A 16,762-nucleotide genomic window follows, 5' to 3' on the forward strand; every position below is an offset into this window, starting at 1 on the left:
GATTTTTTTGCAGAATCTATGTGACTGTACTATCATATAGCATATAATTATTCTTATGGTTGTCTCGATACAAAGAATAATGCAAACAAACAATGTAGTGGTACGTATAATGTATGTAGTTGACTTACTGTTAGGAGAACAAAACAGTCCAGCTTGCTCAATTATTTCTATGCAGTTTTCAAAATTACCTGGTATCGCCGCTGCAAATTACGTAAAATTGAGCACATGCATTGACTAAATCTTGCAGACTTACTATCTATCCTTCTACACTCGAAGAGACTGCTCTCAGACCCAGTACAATTAAGATCATCCAAACGAGTAGTTCCAAGTGGACTTGCTCCAAAATGCAATCCCATATAAACTATAGCTCCACTTGCATTTAATCCCAGTTGTCGACATGCAACTTCACCATCTCTTATGTCCCACTCATCATCACACACTATACCCCATTCACCATCAGGGAATGTACGAACTTGAACAGATCCCTCATTAGAAACTGTACCATTGACCAGCCTTATGTCCCGAGCTAAAACACCAAGGTCATACACAGCTGTAATTGCATATACATGTACCAGCAAAACTATAATTATAATAAATATTGGTAGTGTTACACACTCTTCAAAATCCAACAGAATATTTATGGTTGCTTACAGAATTTATTTATTCTCACAGTAGATAATGGAGATATAGTTTCCATATTCACTGTACGTATGTCACTCAGTAGAAAAAATGTGGTTGTTTCTACTATCATTGTAGAAGTATCCATTACATCTCCTGTTGCAATAGTTATTTGGTAAACTGACTGAAATGGTGGTTGTATAGCTACTGGTGGTACCATTCCATTTATTAGGAAGTCTTCATTCGATACTCCAACTGTACTGAGCTCTATGGATTCAATAGTAGTATTTGAGTCTATAATGAGTGATGCATTATAGACAAGTGTTCCAATAGCAGAACAAGTGCTGATGTTAAATTCATGTTGTGCTTCTGCAAATGATGCACCTAAAAAAGGGTTAAACAATTCACTGCAAGTGTAAGGAATAATATACCCCTAGTAGGTACTGTATCATACCATTTGAATATCTTTGCACATAGCCTTGCATAGCCAGACCTGCAGTTCTCACTATCAGTGAAGGCAGCTTAACAACAATCAAACGCTAGTCATAGTGATGATGCTATACTATGCTCACCAAATCTCGACTATTTTTTAGTTATAGCTATATTACTGACAGGTTGTATATGGTTAAAGGAATTAACTGTCAAGTAGTATAGTTGCAGGTGTCTCTTTTTTCATTGTTTTTTTAATTTTATTTCTATATATGATTCCTAATCAGCGTGTAAAATTTCAAATTTTTCTTACACTTGCTAAAATTGAATTAATGATCAAATGGACAATTAATCTTGCATAACCACATTAGCTATTTCTTTTGTGTGAAGTAGGGATAAAATATTAGCTGCAGGTGTAGATGACCAGTGCAGTGTTGGGCAAGTTACTTTGTAAAAGTAACTAGTTACATATTACATATTACTTGCAACTGAACTATTTCGTTACAGTTACATATTACCCATAAAATAAAGTAACTGTAATAATATTACATATTATATTACTTTGTGTCAGCCTTAAGCTGTCACGTGTGAAACTACCACCTTATCACGTGACATGATTGCGTTGTTGGACAATGTGCAAATCTTGGTTATAAGTAAGAAGCTAATGAATAAGCCTCCTTCAGTAGGCTTCATTACTTCGTTGTGGTTAGGTGTTACTCAGAGGATTACTAACAAGATTAGTAACTTCGGTACTATTAGTAATAATATTATGTAATATTAGACTCGTTACAGTAATTATATTACTTAGGTAACGCGTTACATTTGTAAGTAAAGTATCTTGCGTTATATTACCTGTTTTCATAGCGTATTTCGTTATATTACTTTGTTACCACAAAAGTAATAATATTACGTAACGCGTTACTCCCAACACTGTAGGTGACCTCCTTTGTTTCATTGCTTTTAAATTTCTATGATCCCCATGCAAATTTCTAATTTTTCTTAAGCTTATTTGTCAACTTTTTTGTAAAAACATACTCCATTACTGGTGAACCATTGTATATTGCATCAAAGGAAAGAATGATGAGACACATCATAAAATTAATCATGTGAATGAACACGTACTCCAACTATCAATTACTGAAACACAAAGTGGAAGTTTTCTGCTATGTTCCACCTGCCATAAAGTGTTACAAAAAAAGAATGGTATGTATGGGAAGCATCTCTGCAATCAATCCAGTCACTACAGAAATTATGACAGAATGTGCAACTCAGCTATCAATTACTGAGCTCCAAAGTAGGATATCCCAGTTTTACCTACTTCCTGTCACTCATTTTGAAGGCACATTTGGATTTGCATAACTGATCATACATGGTCAATGCTTTGTTGATTTAAAATGTTTTATCATAATATCTACCATTGAGCACTGTAACATATAATCTTACCAATACAAGGACCTCCTGGAGGTTCAGTGCAAAGACAACTAGAAGCAGAATAACCTCCGTCATTGGTAGTGTTTAATGGACATGGTTGACAAGCAGAATTATTGAATCCTCCAAACATGTTGGGACCACAACCTATGACAGTGTGAATGAACATCAAGAGACTATTTATACTACTTACTGTTCAATAGCAAATAAATTGTTTCACTTGATGTTTCAAATATAAAATCATCATTGTAGTGGTCAGCTACTGTGAATCGTGTTACAACTGTGATATTATAAGGAGAGTTTTCAGCTGACAGATTAAGAGTAAGTGACCTATAGAAAAGAAATAAGTGGTATCACATATCGTATTACATTAAGTGTTTTAATTTCTTACTGCACATTTCTGTTCACTGTCATAGTTTCTTCACTCCCAGACCCAGATAATATCAGATGATAGTCCATCATTGATGCTGAGGGTACTGGACTAGGTGGTTGTATGTTCAACACAACTGACATGTTGGTACCAACATTCCCGAGTCCTACCGATATGTTTGCTCCATACAGTGACTCTGTAAAGTCATAAAGTTACTTGTATATAACAGCATGCAATACAATTTTATGTACAATTCTACATACACTGTTTAGTGTACACATTATATTAAAATTGGGAAATTAGATGCATAGGTGTGCTAGTTTATAATCACTCAGAAATTAGTTTCATAAATATTAAATGTAAAATCATTGTACAAACAAGTATAACAAAACTAGTGGGGCAAAAAAATTGTTAATTTTCAACAAGTAGAATAGGGATCAAAGATTTGATTTTGAAAAAAACTGCGTAAACAAGAAGTAATAGGGATGATAATCCACAAAATTCTATGCATCATCAGTTCAAAGCAAGTTATTTGAATAGTGTACACTCAATTTGCGATTCCTATTTCAACATTTTAACAAAATTTAACCACAAGTTGAAATAGGAATCGCAAATTGAGTGTACACTATTCAAATAACTTGCTTTGAACTGATGATGCATAGAATTTTGTGGATTATCATCCCTATTACTTCTTGTTTACGCAGTTTTTTTCAAAATCAAATCTTTGATCCCTATTCTACTTGTTGAAAATTAACAATTTTTTTGCCCCACTAGTTTCATGATTTTTTTCATGTCCATGCACATGGACTACTTCTTAAATATACGTTCAACAGTACATGATTGTTTAATAAAGAAACCCATTGTAATATCAACTGGCAATAAACAATTACATAAATAAGTTTAATAAACAATTAGTTAACAATACAGTTAACAATACAGTAAACAATACCACTTTCCTTTGACGAGTAGATAAATCCACTAGTGTGACCGTTTACTGCAACGAAGCGGTGCGAAATCTCAACACGAGTAAAACACACGCTTGACAAAACGTGGTCGACTCCAATTAAAGTGCTGAGTATACGGAGTATCCCGCTTTTTATTTTTCAATCGCGTACGGAAGGGACACACCCCTTTTCAATTCGAAATTTACCAGTGTGTTCCAATAGCTTACAAGCCTTGTTATGTCGACTCTTAGCTGGTAAACAGCTGAAGAATATAATAGAAAGTATACACGAAAGGCGTACAGTAATAGTTTAAGTGACGAGGTGCGGGCCACACCCCCTTCACTGTCTCGTAATGAAGGAAGTCTAAAACCCGAGTTTCAGTGAACAATAGTTATGTTTAATGTTTAGTGTGATACAACTTGATGCATTTTAGTCCTGTGAGCTAAAGCAATGGAATTTTAAACAATTCTATATTATCATCTGTATGGCTTCTCGATCGAATGGCGTCTCGAAGAGTGATTCTTGCTCTATATCTCGCAATCGCATTAGAGAGGGAAGATTTTAATACCACACAGACCTGGGTACGAATGTTTTTTAAATACGCCATACGTTTTTAGGGCTAATATCTACTTCCTACGAGCTGTAGGCGCGCGAAACAAGAAAGAAAGAAGAAAGAAGAAGATGGAGAATCTAACCATTTTCAAAATTTTAAAAAACACCTAAAACCATTTCCCTTACTTTTAATACTTGTTGGCTAGTGTTGTAAACACAAAAGAAAGGTCTAGAATGTTTTAGAAATAAAATCTAAAGCCCGGAAGGCTGCTTTTGGCGTGCGTTCTATTAGAGTGTTTTGAAAAATTTCTGCCTGATCCCTATTATGTACCACTACCGTGGTACATGATAAGAATTTTACAAGCTAGAATAGGATCATTACAATAAAAAGTACGTACTTAAGAGATCATCACCTTAAATGCAAACTTAAGCCCTACTGTAGCTATTATAATAAATAAAAAGAGGCTAAACACAAAGGGTACCATTACCTGAAGTGTAAATTTGATACAGTATAAACCATCATGCCTGAATGGCACTATAGTGATCCCAACTAGCTAGTAAAATATCAAATTATTACACTTGATTGTTACCTTTTTTTTCATAATATAATTAATTAACATATATAACACCACATCAGAGGAAAATGGCACCAGTTGTATGAGATTATCAATTTACAATAAAATGTATACCTATTTGTTCAGGTTCTGTCGATTATATGCATACAACCTTAAAACTTACAGACAATTTCTGCTACACTTTCATGATAAGCAATGCACAAAGCCATTAACACATTGCGTGCAATTAAATGAAATAAATGGAAGACAAAGGTAATTCCACAATACATGCATTATATACTGCAGTGTGTGCCAAAAGCACCTGTTGGGCGGAAGAAACATCTAACAGAAAAAAAGTTTGAAGGCACCAGTCAGGCAGCTAGTCAGACAGACAGTAATTCAGCAGAAAATTTCACCAAGAATAAATTTTTGTAGCAACTTATTGGAAGCATTTTGGATGTTTCTGTTTGATTACATAACCAATACTGCCAAAGCACTATGAATGTATTGTGAAGCTGGAGGGAAGCACAAACATTCATGATCCTTAGTATACAGGTCTGTTGTACTGTGCTTAAAAGGCACAAGTCCTGAGACATGTTACTTTAATGATGAAGCTTTTTACAAAGCATAAAACAACAAACACTGACTAGATGGATATACAAAAAGCATAGTTGTATTACCTGTACAGTTTTCACCAGTAAACAATCCAGAATAGCAGCTACAGTTACACAACAAGGTTGATCCTTTTCCTCCATAACAATTGTTAACAACTAAATTGAAAAATACTATGTATCACTGTGTCTATACACAACTGTAAATATGTAACATGCGTGTACACGTACAGTATGTGTGTGTGCATGTGTATATGTGTGCATGGGACAGTGCATGAGTGTGCACCAAGCATGTAATGGAGAACATTAAACATTGCTGCTGCACAAAGATTATTCTTGTCATTAACAATGGGAACAGTCTAATACCTCAGATAGGATTATGGTGAGTGGTAAAGGAACAATTTCAGGTAAGTTAGTGAGGCACTCCTTAGAGTGGTCAGGGAACTGTAGTAGAATACTTGATTACAGCACCTCTGAGATGATTATTTTAGGTTGGTTTCCTCAGTTCCTCTTATTCAGTGGTATAGGCACACCAGAAATGCGTGGGCACACCTACCCCTAATTTTTATCCCATGCAACTAACTAGCACAAAATATAAATCTGTTTTTAGTGGCCTTTCTACATATAAAAGTGTACAAATGTATCTAGTTATGTAGCTAAATTATACTCCACGCAACTTTTTCACTACTACATGAATGATAGAAACAAACATTATGTGAAAACTGCCTTATTACACCTACTTATCAGCTATTTCCCTATCTCTTTAACTTATCACTGCTTGCCCACAGCTTTATATTCTCCAGGCTTACTCTGAGATATGGCTTAATTCAGAAGCCAATTCTATCCATCTACTTATCTGGCACCAAATGAATTGGTTCATTCATCATTTTCAGCCACTTTACCACCAAAAGATTCAATGGCTGTTGCTCACAGCTCAGTACTTAAGTGGAATTATAGATTCTCAAAAGCATGGTCTTCTCAAATATTTCTACCTTGACTATTGTGTGATTATGGTAATGTGGAAAATACTATATGTTGCGAGACCATCTGGATCATGTAATGTATCTGTTCAAAGATCTTTAGCAAATTTCAATGTCACCTGATGGTTTGTCAGTGATAATATCACAATTAACAACCAATGTATGCAATATTCAGTCATACATTCATTACAGCAATGGAAAGCAGGCATCACCATGATATCCAGAGGAAATTTGGGTAGACACGTGCCCCCCTTGGCTATTCCCATGCACATGGTGAACCATCAAATTGTGAAGTGGAAAGACAGGTTTGCATAGAATGATCAAAACGTTGCTGGAGTTAGTGAAACATCATGGTACAGTATAGCTCAAGAGATAACAACAAATTAATAAAACTTCTTAATAAGCAGTGAAATATAATGAACCATGCTGTACACTCAAGTACTAGAATTTACTCTTCACTACTACTGCATTGATTCCAACATTTTCAACACATTATATATTGTTACTTTATACGTACGTTAATTGAAAAATGATCCTTACTTGCAGAGCAAACAAGACCAGCATCTTCAAAATGGGAACAATTATCATCTTCACCTCGTTCAGCTATATAAATTATTGCATACTATGAACACATACAAGCTTTTGTTATTTTTGAAAGGTAATTGTACATTGTAGTAGTGAATAAATCAGTTTAGCTAATGTTTAAATTTAGCATGTTGGTTCATTCAGTGTGCTGTAGATAGTGAATGAAGCTCCAGATGATGAGTGGTTCTTTAGGCACACAAACCACTTTAGCAGGGCCGATGAGAGACTTTAGGGGGCCTGGGGCAAGTTAAGAATGTGGGGTCCTATAACTGATATAGATTGCATGCAAAGCATGCTAAACTAGGGGGGTCTGGGGGCATGCTCCCTCAGGAAATTTTTGAAAATTAGACGTCTGAGAATGAATATGAGAGTGATTTGAGTAGTTTATCACAGTATAATATGACTGTTTGTATCAAGACACACGGTAGTGTGTCGTGCGGTCCAAGAAGCCGGCGTGCCACCCGTGAGTATATTAACAGGAAGAAAGAAAACGCAATTTTCACACCTATGTAGCTCTGTGATCCCTTATCCGATTGGAACCAAATTTGGTAGAGAGGTGCCGGCCAGTAAGGGGAGTCTACACACCAGATTTGAAGAAAATCGCTTCAGCCATTTCCGAGATACGAGCGAATAAAATGTCGTTTTAATTTCTTCGTTTTTTTCTTCTACTAAGACTACTTCTTCATTTCGCACACTTCGCAAAATCCGCCATAAAACACGAATACTTGCTCGGATCGGGCTGAAATTTGGCACACTTAAAGGGCTCATTAAGGCGGATCTGTGTACCAACTTTGGTAGGAATCTGATAAACATTCACGGAGTTATGACCGATTATTTGCGTAAAATAAGGTCGAAGGTCTGTCACGCCTACAGGGTAAACTCCTTTGAGGAATCAGTTGAAAATTGATATGTAGATGGAGCAACCATCGTAGGAGTGCCTTTTTTTGGTTTGAAAGGAATCGGGATAAAGACCACGGAGATATGACACAAATCCCGACCTGTGTCAAAATTACGCGATCGATTTTTATGAATAAAAAACTATTAGTTTTCGTGTCTATCAGGCAAACCGCTTACAGCAATGAGCTGAAAATCAGTATGTAGCTGGAATAATCATCATAGAAAGTCCTTGCAGTAGTACAGAAGAATCGGATTACAAACCACTGAGTTATGATTCGAAAGGCAACTACGTGTAGCAAATGCGAGATCGAGATACTCTAATAGAACAGTCACCCTAATAAAGCATTCAGTTGCATTTATAATCTACTCAATTATATTACATTGCAAATTATTCTGTAGGGAAATCAGTTACAAACAAGTCACCCTGTAGTCAGATCAGCCAGAAGAAGGTACCTAATAGAGAGTTCAGCTACAAAGAAACCATCATGTAGAGAGTTCAGCTCAAACAAATTGCCCTGTAGAGAGATCAGTTAGAAGAAGTTACCTTGTAGAGAGTTCAGTTACAAAGAAACAATCATGCAAAGTGTTCAGCTAAAAACAAATCACCCGTAGAGAGTTCAGCAGGAACAAGTCACCCTGTACAGAGATCAGCTAGAAACAAGTCACCCTGTAGAGAATTCAGCTACAAACAAATCACCCTGTAGAAAGATCAGGTAGAAGAAGTTACCTTGTAGAGAGTTCAGCTGCAAACAAATCCCCTGTAGAGAGTTCAGCTAGAAACAAGTCACCCTGTAGAGAGATCAGCTAGAAACAAGTCACCCTGTAGAGAGTTCAGCTAGAAGAAGTCACATTGTAGAGAGTTCAGCTACAAAGAAACTACCATGTAGAGAGTTCAGCTGCAAACAAATCACCCTGTAGAGAACTCAGCTACAAACAAATCGCCCTGTAGAAAGATCAGCTAGAAGAAGTCACACTGTAGAGAGTTAAGTTACAAAGAAACCACAATGTAGAGAGTTCAACTGCAAAAAAATCAATCACTCTGTAGAGAGTTCAACTAGAACAAGTTGATGTTGTGCTACTTCTAAAAACCAGGCGCCAAGCAGCTAGCTAACTCATCTGGAATAACTATAGACAGTATATACTACTATGAATTAACCAACTATGTATTACTACTGGCATAATTTTTTCACCAACAGAGTAGTTAATTTGTGGAATTCTCTTCCAGCAGATGTTATTTCTGCACCAACTGTGGCATTGTTTAAGAAGAATCTTGATGATTTATGGAGAACAACAAGATATGGGCACTCTCAAAGGCCTGCGGCCTAGCTTGACAGTCTTGTACTGCCAAGCAATTTTTGTCCATTAATAATAATAATAATAATAATAATAATAATAATTTACAATAGGGTAGTTTGATAATATAATTAGCTATTTCTCGTATTTCGTAATTCATGAAATATTCGTAATTCGTTCAATTACGTTGCTATGCACTGCTAAGGAAGCGTTTGTTAAATAAACCGCTTTAACCAACATATTACGCACAAAACTATCTTCTAAACTGTTTTATAGTGTGACTAACGTGTTTTTTCCCACAAATTCTCTCGACAAAGCCTCAAAGCTGCTCTTCATTTTCGTTCGCGTACGTAAGGGATACGCCCCCTTTCAACTCGAAGCGATAGGCTATTCCTGGCAGTGTACGAGGCCTGCACCGTTGTTTTTCAGTTGCTAAATGCCTGAAAACCTCAAGGGGAAGGTAGTCTGAGGAAAGTCACCACACCCGTATTTCAGTCCGCCGAAAAGAAACCACCTCAGAGCAAAGTTCACCTGTGCAAAAGTTTAATACAGACTTCATTTCACTTTTACTTCTTACGTAAAAGCTGCTTTTACCGTTATTAAACGATTTTGCTCACGTGGGTGCGTACGGACAAACATAGGTAGATAGGTACATAGGTACACTAGTGGGGCAAAAAAATTATTAATTTTCAACAAGTAGAATAGGGATCAAAGATTTGATTTTGAAAAAAACTGCGTAAACAAGAAGTAATAGGGATGATAATCCACAAAATTCTATGCATCATCAGTTCAAAGCAAGTTATTTGAATAGTGTACACTCAATTTGCGATTCCTATTTCAACATTTTAACAAAATTTAACCACAAGTTGAAATAGGAATCGCAAATTGAGTGTACACTATTCAAATAACTTGCTTTGAACTGATGATGCATAGAATTTTGTGGATTATCATCCCTATTACTTCTTGTTTACGCAGTTTTTTTCAAAATCAAATCTTTGATCCCTATTCTACTTGTTGAAAATTAATAATTTTTTTGCCCCACTAGTTTCATGATTTTTTTCATGTCCATGCACATGGACTACTTCTTAAATATACGTTCAACAGTACATGATTGTTTAATAAAGAAACCCATTGTAATATCAACTGGCAATAAACAATTACATAAATAAGTTTAATAAACAATTAGTTAACAATACAGTTAACAATACAGTAAACAATACCACTTTCCTTTGACGAGTAGATAAATCCACTAGTGTGACCGTTTACTGCAACGAAGCGGTGCGAAATCTCAACACGAGTAAAACACACGCTTGACAAAACGTGGTCGACTCCAATTAAAGTGCTGAGTATACGGAGTATCCCGCTTTTTATTTTTCAATCGCGTACGGAAGGGACACACCCCTTTTCAATTCGAAATTTACCATTGTGTTCCAATAGCTTACAAGCCTTGTTATGTCGACTCTTAGCTGGTAAACAGCTGAAGAATATAATAGAAAGTATACACGAAAGGCGTACAGTAATAGTTTAAGTGACGAGGTGCGGGCCACACCCCCTTCACTGTCTCGTAATGAAGGAAGTCTAAAACCCGAGTTTCAGTGAACAATAGTTATGTTTAATGTTTAGTGTGATACAACTTGATGCATTTTAGTCCTGTGAGCTAAAGCAATGGAATTTTAAACAATTCTATATTATCATCTGTATGGCTTCTCGATCGAATGGCGTCTCGAAGAGTGATTCTTGCTCTATATCTCGCAATCGCATTAGAGAGGGAAGATTTTAATACCACACAGACCTGGGTACGAATGTTTTTTAAATACGCCATACGTTTTTAGGGCTGATATCTACTTCCTACGAGCTGTAGGCGCGCGAAACAAGAAAGAAAGAAGAAAGAAGAAAGAAAGAAGAAGATGGAGAATCTAACCATTTTCAAAATTTTAAAAAACACCTAAAACCATTTCCCTTACTTTTAATACTTGTTGGCTAGTGTTGTAAACACAAAAGAAAGGTCTAGAATGTTTTAGAAATAAAATCTAAAGCCCGGAAGGCTGCTTTTGGCGTGCGTTCTATTAGAGTGTTTTGAAAAATTTCTGCCTGATCCCTATTATGTACCACTACCGTGGTACATGATAGGTAGATAGATAGGTACACACACACACTTTTGCGGAAACAATTACAGTAAACCAGGCGCACGCCCACAGCCGGCCTTCGGCTGGCTGTGGGCGTGCGCCTGGTTTAAAAAGTCACCTTGTAGAGAGTTCAGCTGCAAATAAATCACCCTGTAGAGAATTCAGCTACAAACAAATCACCCTGTAGAAAGATCAGCTACAAGAAGTTACCTTGTAGAGAGTTCACCTACAAAGAAACCAGAGTTCAGCTAGAAACAAGTCACCCTGTAGAGAGATCAGTTAGAAACAAGTCACCCTGTAGAGAGTTCAGCTAGAAGAAGTCACATTGTAGAGAGTTCAGTTACAATGAAACTCCCATGTAGAGAGTTCAGCTGCAAACAAATCATCCTGTAGAGAACTCAGCTACAAACAAATATGCCCTGTAAAAAGATCAGCTAGAAGAAGTTACCTTGTAGAGAGTTCAGCTACAACAAAACCATCATGTAGAGAGTTCAGCTACAAACAAATCACCTGTAGAGAGTTCAGCTAGAAACAAGTCACCCTGTAGAGAGATCAGCTAGAAAACAAGTCACCTTGTAGAGAGTACAGCTAGAAGAAGTCACATTGTAGAGAATTCAGCTACAAAGAAACTACCATGTAGAGAGTTCAGCTGCAAACAAATCACCCTGTAGAAAGTTCAGCTATGAACAGATCACCCTGCAGAGAGATCAGCTAGAAACAAGTCACCCTGTAGAAAGATCAACTAGAAGAAGTCACCTTGTAGAGAGTTCAGCTATAAAGAAACCACCACGTAGAGAATTCAGCTGCAAACAAACACCCTGTAGAGAACTCAGCTACAAACAAATCGCCCTGTAGAAAGATCAGCTAGAAGAAGTTACCTTGTAGGGATTCCAGCTACAAACAAATCACCCTGTAGAGAGTTCAGCTACAAAGAAATCATCATGTAGAGAGTTCAGCTGCAAACAAATCATCCTGTAGAGAGTTCAGCTATGAAAGATCACCCTGTAGAGAGTTCAGCTAGAAGAAGTCACTTTTTAGAGAGTTCAGCTATAAAGCAACCACCATGTAGAGAGTTCAGCTGCAAACACATCACCCTGTAGAGAATTCAGCTACAAACAAATTGCCCTGTAGAGAGACCAGCTAGAAACAAGTCACCCTGTAAACAGATCAGCTAGAAGAAGTTACCTTGTAGAGAGTTCATCAGCTGCAAACAAATCACCCTGTAGAGAATTCAACTACAAACAGATAACCCTGCAGAGAGTTCAGCTAGAGTCAAGTCACCCTGTAGAGAGAATCCTGTAAAGAGTTCATCTACATACAAGCAGATCACCCTGTAGAGAGTTCAGCTACATTTCAAGTCACCCAGTAGAGAGATCAGCTGCAAATTATCCTGTGGGGATTAATTGACATGTAATAAATATATGCTCTCTTTTTATATTATGAACTCTTGATATATGCATTATATATATAATTTGTACATTTACTGATAAAATCAGAATGAGTTAAAGTATTTATAAAATCTGCTTCACTTTTTTCTTTTTCCTGTGGTAAAGAAAAATATATAGGTTAAAAAGCCCCAAAGCTGGCCATAGGCCGGCTTTGGGGTATACAAATACAAAAAGAAGTGAAATCTAATCAAAAAACAGCCAAGCTGTAAAAAAAGGAGTGCGGCCCTTGAAACGGCTATGGTGAAAAAGATGTGAAATCCAAGGTGGCGGCCAAGAAATGGCTGGTCAATTGGCACAAAATTCACCTGAATTGTCGTTATTAAAATTTTTACCATTAACCTACCATCACAGCCATTTCTTGGCCGCCACCTTGGATTTCACATCTTTTTTCACCATAGCCTTTTCAAGGGCCGCACTCCTTTTTTTACAGCTTGGCTGTTTTTGATTAGATTACTCTATCAGCAGGGTATCTGAAGCTTGAATTAAAGCTTTTCTAGCTATATCATGCAATGCTACCTAGGAATTTTCTAAATACTGTACCCTTTGAATTTGAATGTGAGATTGATTTTTAATGTATTATTGTTTAAGGCAGGATTTTCAAAGGAAGATTCCAACAGAACACAAGTTCGTAATACTAGTGGCAGGGATCTGGGGGTGCAGCCCCCAGCTGCTGAAAGATCTTGAATATTTTAATGGTCCATAACTCAACAGATTGCTATAATATAACTTATGGATGAATTATTGTGATACTTTGTATAACACACAGCTGGGACACAGTTATCTACTGGCAGATGGTCTACAGATGTACAGGAGAAGTTTGCAGTGACAAATTAGTGTTTTTGTTATACAATTTAATAAGTATATTGAGCTGCAGGATATCTGTATACCCAAGTGCATAATATAAAATTATATACCTATACACGACTAAAAATACAACTGGCAGACCATATAATGAAAAGTTCATACTCAGTCTTGCATCACTCACGGTATTTATAATGCTACAATGTCTGCTTTAGAAATTCAATGCTCTTTCCAACAGTAAGGTTTATTGTCACATTAATCCATTAGTACTTGCATTTGGACATTTAGAGTGCACTTGATAGCTCTATTAGAGTGTAAAGGTGACTGTTCTATTAGAGTATATCAATCTAAATCACAGTGCTCTTTAAGCGCCTATATCATTATATTATTACAAGCAGTGGTATGTAATGATTTGCTGACCCTGGAACTATGCTGGATATTGAATTTGCTAGCTAAATTGATGCTATCTGTTAGTACTGTTACTGAGACCTGAGACTTCCTGTGTGTTTGAGTATACAGAGAATTCGAAGATTTACACTGTTGTATGTTCTTTTATTGTATGTATGAACAATGTATAGCTATAAGGCCCACCTTTGGGGACCCTTGGGGCCCCAAACAAAGTGGAATCCAGGGCAATTTGTCCCAGTTGCCCCCCCCCCCCCCCACTCCCCATTGGCAGCCCTGCACTTTAGGATGTGCAATAGCTGATGAGATAACTGTCTGACATCAAAGGAATGTAGACGGACGGACAGATGGCTTTTCAACTTTATAAATAGTAGTATTTGTCACTGTTCCATTAGAGCATTTCAATATTATCATAACTGTCCAAATAAATTGTAATTGGTTGGCAATTAGTTACAAATATGCTATAGGTGCTTAGTTTGACGGTAGCATGATATTAAGTTTGACTATTACAAAAAATGATCTGTATATAGTTACACTAATTAGGCGAAACAATAATTGTGAAGTTGCAAAGTTTGGGTTGGGTTGGGTTCGTAAAGCCAAATTTTGGGTTGTTGATCTTTAATTCTTCAATCAAAGAGGTTGGAGGAACTTTGGCTAAAGACTGCTAGTAGAACACATGTTACTATGCCAGCATAAAAAAAATGTGCATAAGAGCAAGAAATTATAACATGGAAAATACACACTAAAATTTAACTTACTATCAATCCCATCACAATCAAATAAGCTAGTTTCAAATCCATTACATCTTAGGTCATCCAAACGTATTGCACCAGATCCTCCTCCATACCTCAAAATTGCCATTGCTCCATTAGTACTATAACCCAACTGCCTACATGCAACTTGTGCATCATTTGTGTCCCAAGAATCATCACAAACTGTACCCCAATCACCATCTGGTAAAGTACGAACTTCTACTCTTCCTTCGTTGGGACCAGGTCCATCAGCTAGTCTTATATCTTGAGCTATAGATTGTACAATACATAAGCAGTTGGAAAGTTGTTTTTTCTCTAGAAAGCTTTACACTATATATAGGTGCAGATAAACGTATAAAAACAAACAGTCTAATACACTACTAGTCTAGCTGTAAGGTGTGATTTTACATGTAAACATTTTAAGTTTAAGGTGACTACTATACTCTCAGTCACCAGAGTCCTGGTTCTTCCTTAATAACTATTGTTATATACGTAACTTATGTGACCGAAACATTTAGCTATAGTGGCACTTTATATGCAAGAACTACAAAGGAGGATTCCTTCAAGCTACATTATGCCAAAGCCCACTCTTTGGCCTGTTCCATTGTCCGTACTGAGAGTGGCCACAATGTATATGCATGTACACATAGCTAACACTATAATACTGTATATTTATAGCAGTAATTGCATTATACGTACGTAAGAGTTACTGGAATTGGACAACCGTATGCAGAGTTTACCATGAGACATGGAGAAATTGCAGTTATAGGAGAATCAGTATTTTAACACATCAGTAAACACCAAGCACAATGACACATTTAAAATTGCACCTAGATAATGATTTATGCCTGTTTTCTGTAGCTATATTTAAGGTATACCATCTGGCTACTACATTAGGAAGCCTGCTTCATAGCTTATGCCATAATATACAATGTTCTGTAGACCTAGAGAGTCATGCTGGCATTTGCTCTTAACAATCGCTGCAAGTATTTGTAAAACATCAAATATATATTCATTGAGTCTAAAAACAATTATCACACTTCATGGCTTGCTGTTACGTCTCAAATTTTTGGGTAGGGGGCTTGCTCAATACCCTTGGTGTTTATGATAGGAATTCTCTATACTAACTCACTGCCAGTATGCTACTGTCTACAATAAAAAACCTATACTGTAACTATTACTAAGTAAACACACATAACGTTTACCTGGTAACTGTAGTACCACTGTAGTACATGGCATTACCATACCCCCAATTACTAAGTTAACCATACTGTATATGTCAAATGTAATGCTTGTTATATTAGTGGTGTCCACTCTATTGCCAGTCACAATTGCTAATAGATATGTTGATTGGAAAGGAGATTGCAGGATTAATGGTGGTACCACTCCATTAATGAGAAAGTCTCCACTGTTGATAGATCCCTCCACAATACCAAATTCTAGACTTTCTACCTCAATATTTGAGTCAATGATAAATGTTGCTTCCACTACCACTGTTCCAATAGGAGTACAGAGTTTAACACTGGACTCATATTGTGTTGCATTAAAATATGCAATAGATTGTGAAGCAGCTAAAGAGGAAAAACATATCTCATTTAAATGTATATCATATATTTGTATGTATCAAAAACAAGCACAAGATTTGAAATTCATAAGAGAGAAGACAATAATTATGATGTCTTCAGTTGCACATCCACAGAAGCCAGATGTGGGTATGTGCTTGGTTAACTTCTAAACTGAATTGGAATAATTGCATTTGCATCTTTGTCCATTCCAATGGATGATATCTGCAATGATGAAATTCAATATCATAATTTAAAAAATGGCCATGTTAGTGTGGGGGCTTCAGATACTTTGGCACAGTATTTGAAATGAATGTTGTCTGTAGTTTTTTACACATGGAACCAGGAGATAATAAGGGTAAGAAGTAGTACACATACCAGGACGATGCAAGAGACACTCAACAAGG

General features: G+C 36.5%; 1 protein-coding gene across 4 annotated transcripts in view; it reads right to left on the bottom strand.

Moving 5' to 3' along the window:
- Positions 1–16,762, bottom strand: part of LOC136263010 (uncharacterized) — a 37,807-nt gene that overhangs the window by 16,525 nt on the left and 4,520 nt on the right. For all 4 annotated transcript variants that reach the window (XM_066057443.1, XM_066057442.1, XM_066057444.1 and 1 more), the window contains exons 2-11: positions 15,999–16,364; positions 14,800–15,063; positions 7,027–7,089; positions 5,576–5,665; positions 2,867–3,041; positions 2,669–2,805; positions 2,491–2,622; positions 652–1,002; positions 254–526; positions 129–200 (exon numbers count right to left, since the gene is read on the bottom strand). In XM_066057443.1, coding sequence (XP_065913515.1) covers positions 129–200; positions 254–526; positions 652–1,002; positions 2,491–2,622; positions 2,669–2,805; positions 2,867–3,041; positions 5,576–5,665; positions 7,027–7,089; positions 14,800–15,063; positions 15,999–16,364 — 1,923 coding nt within the window. The remainder of the gene's footprint in view (positions 1–128; positions 201–253; positions 527–651; positions 1,003–2,490; positions 2,623–2,668; positions 2,806–2,866; positions 3,042–5,575; positions 5,666–7,026; positions 7,090–14,799; positions 15,064–15,998; positions 16,365–16,762) is intronic.

The sequence above is a fragment of the Dysidea avara genome, chromosome 8, assembly GCF_963678975.1.
Source record: "Dysidea avara chromosome 8, odDysAvar1.4, whole genome shotgun sequence".
In the NCBI taxonomy this organism is placed as follows: domain Eukaryota; kingdom Metazoa; phylum Porifera; class Demospongiae; order Dictyoceratida; family Dysideidae; genus Dysidea; species Dysidea avara.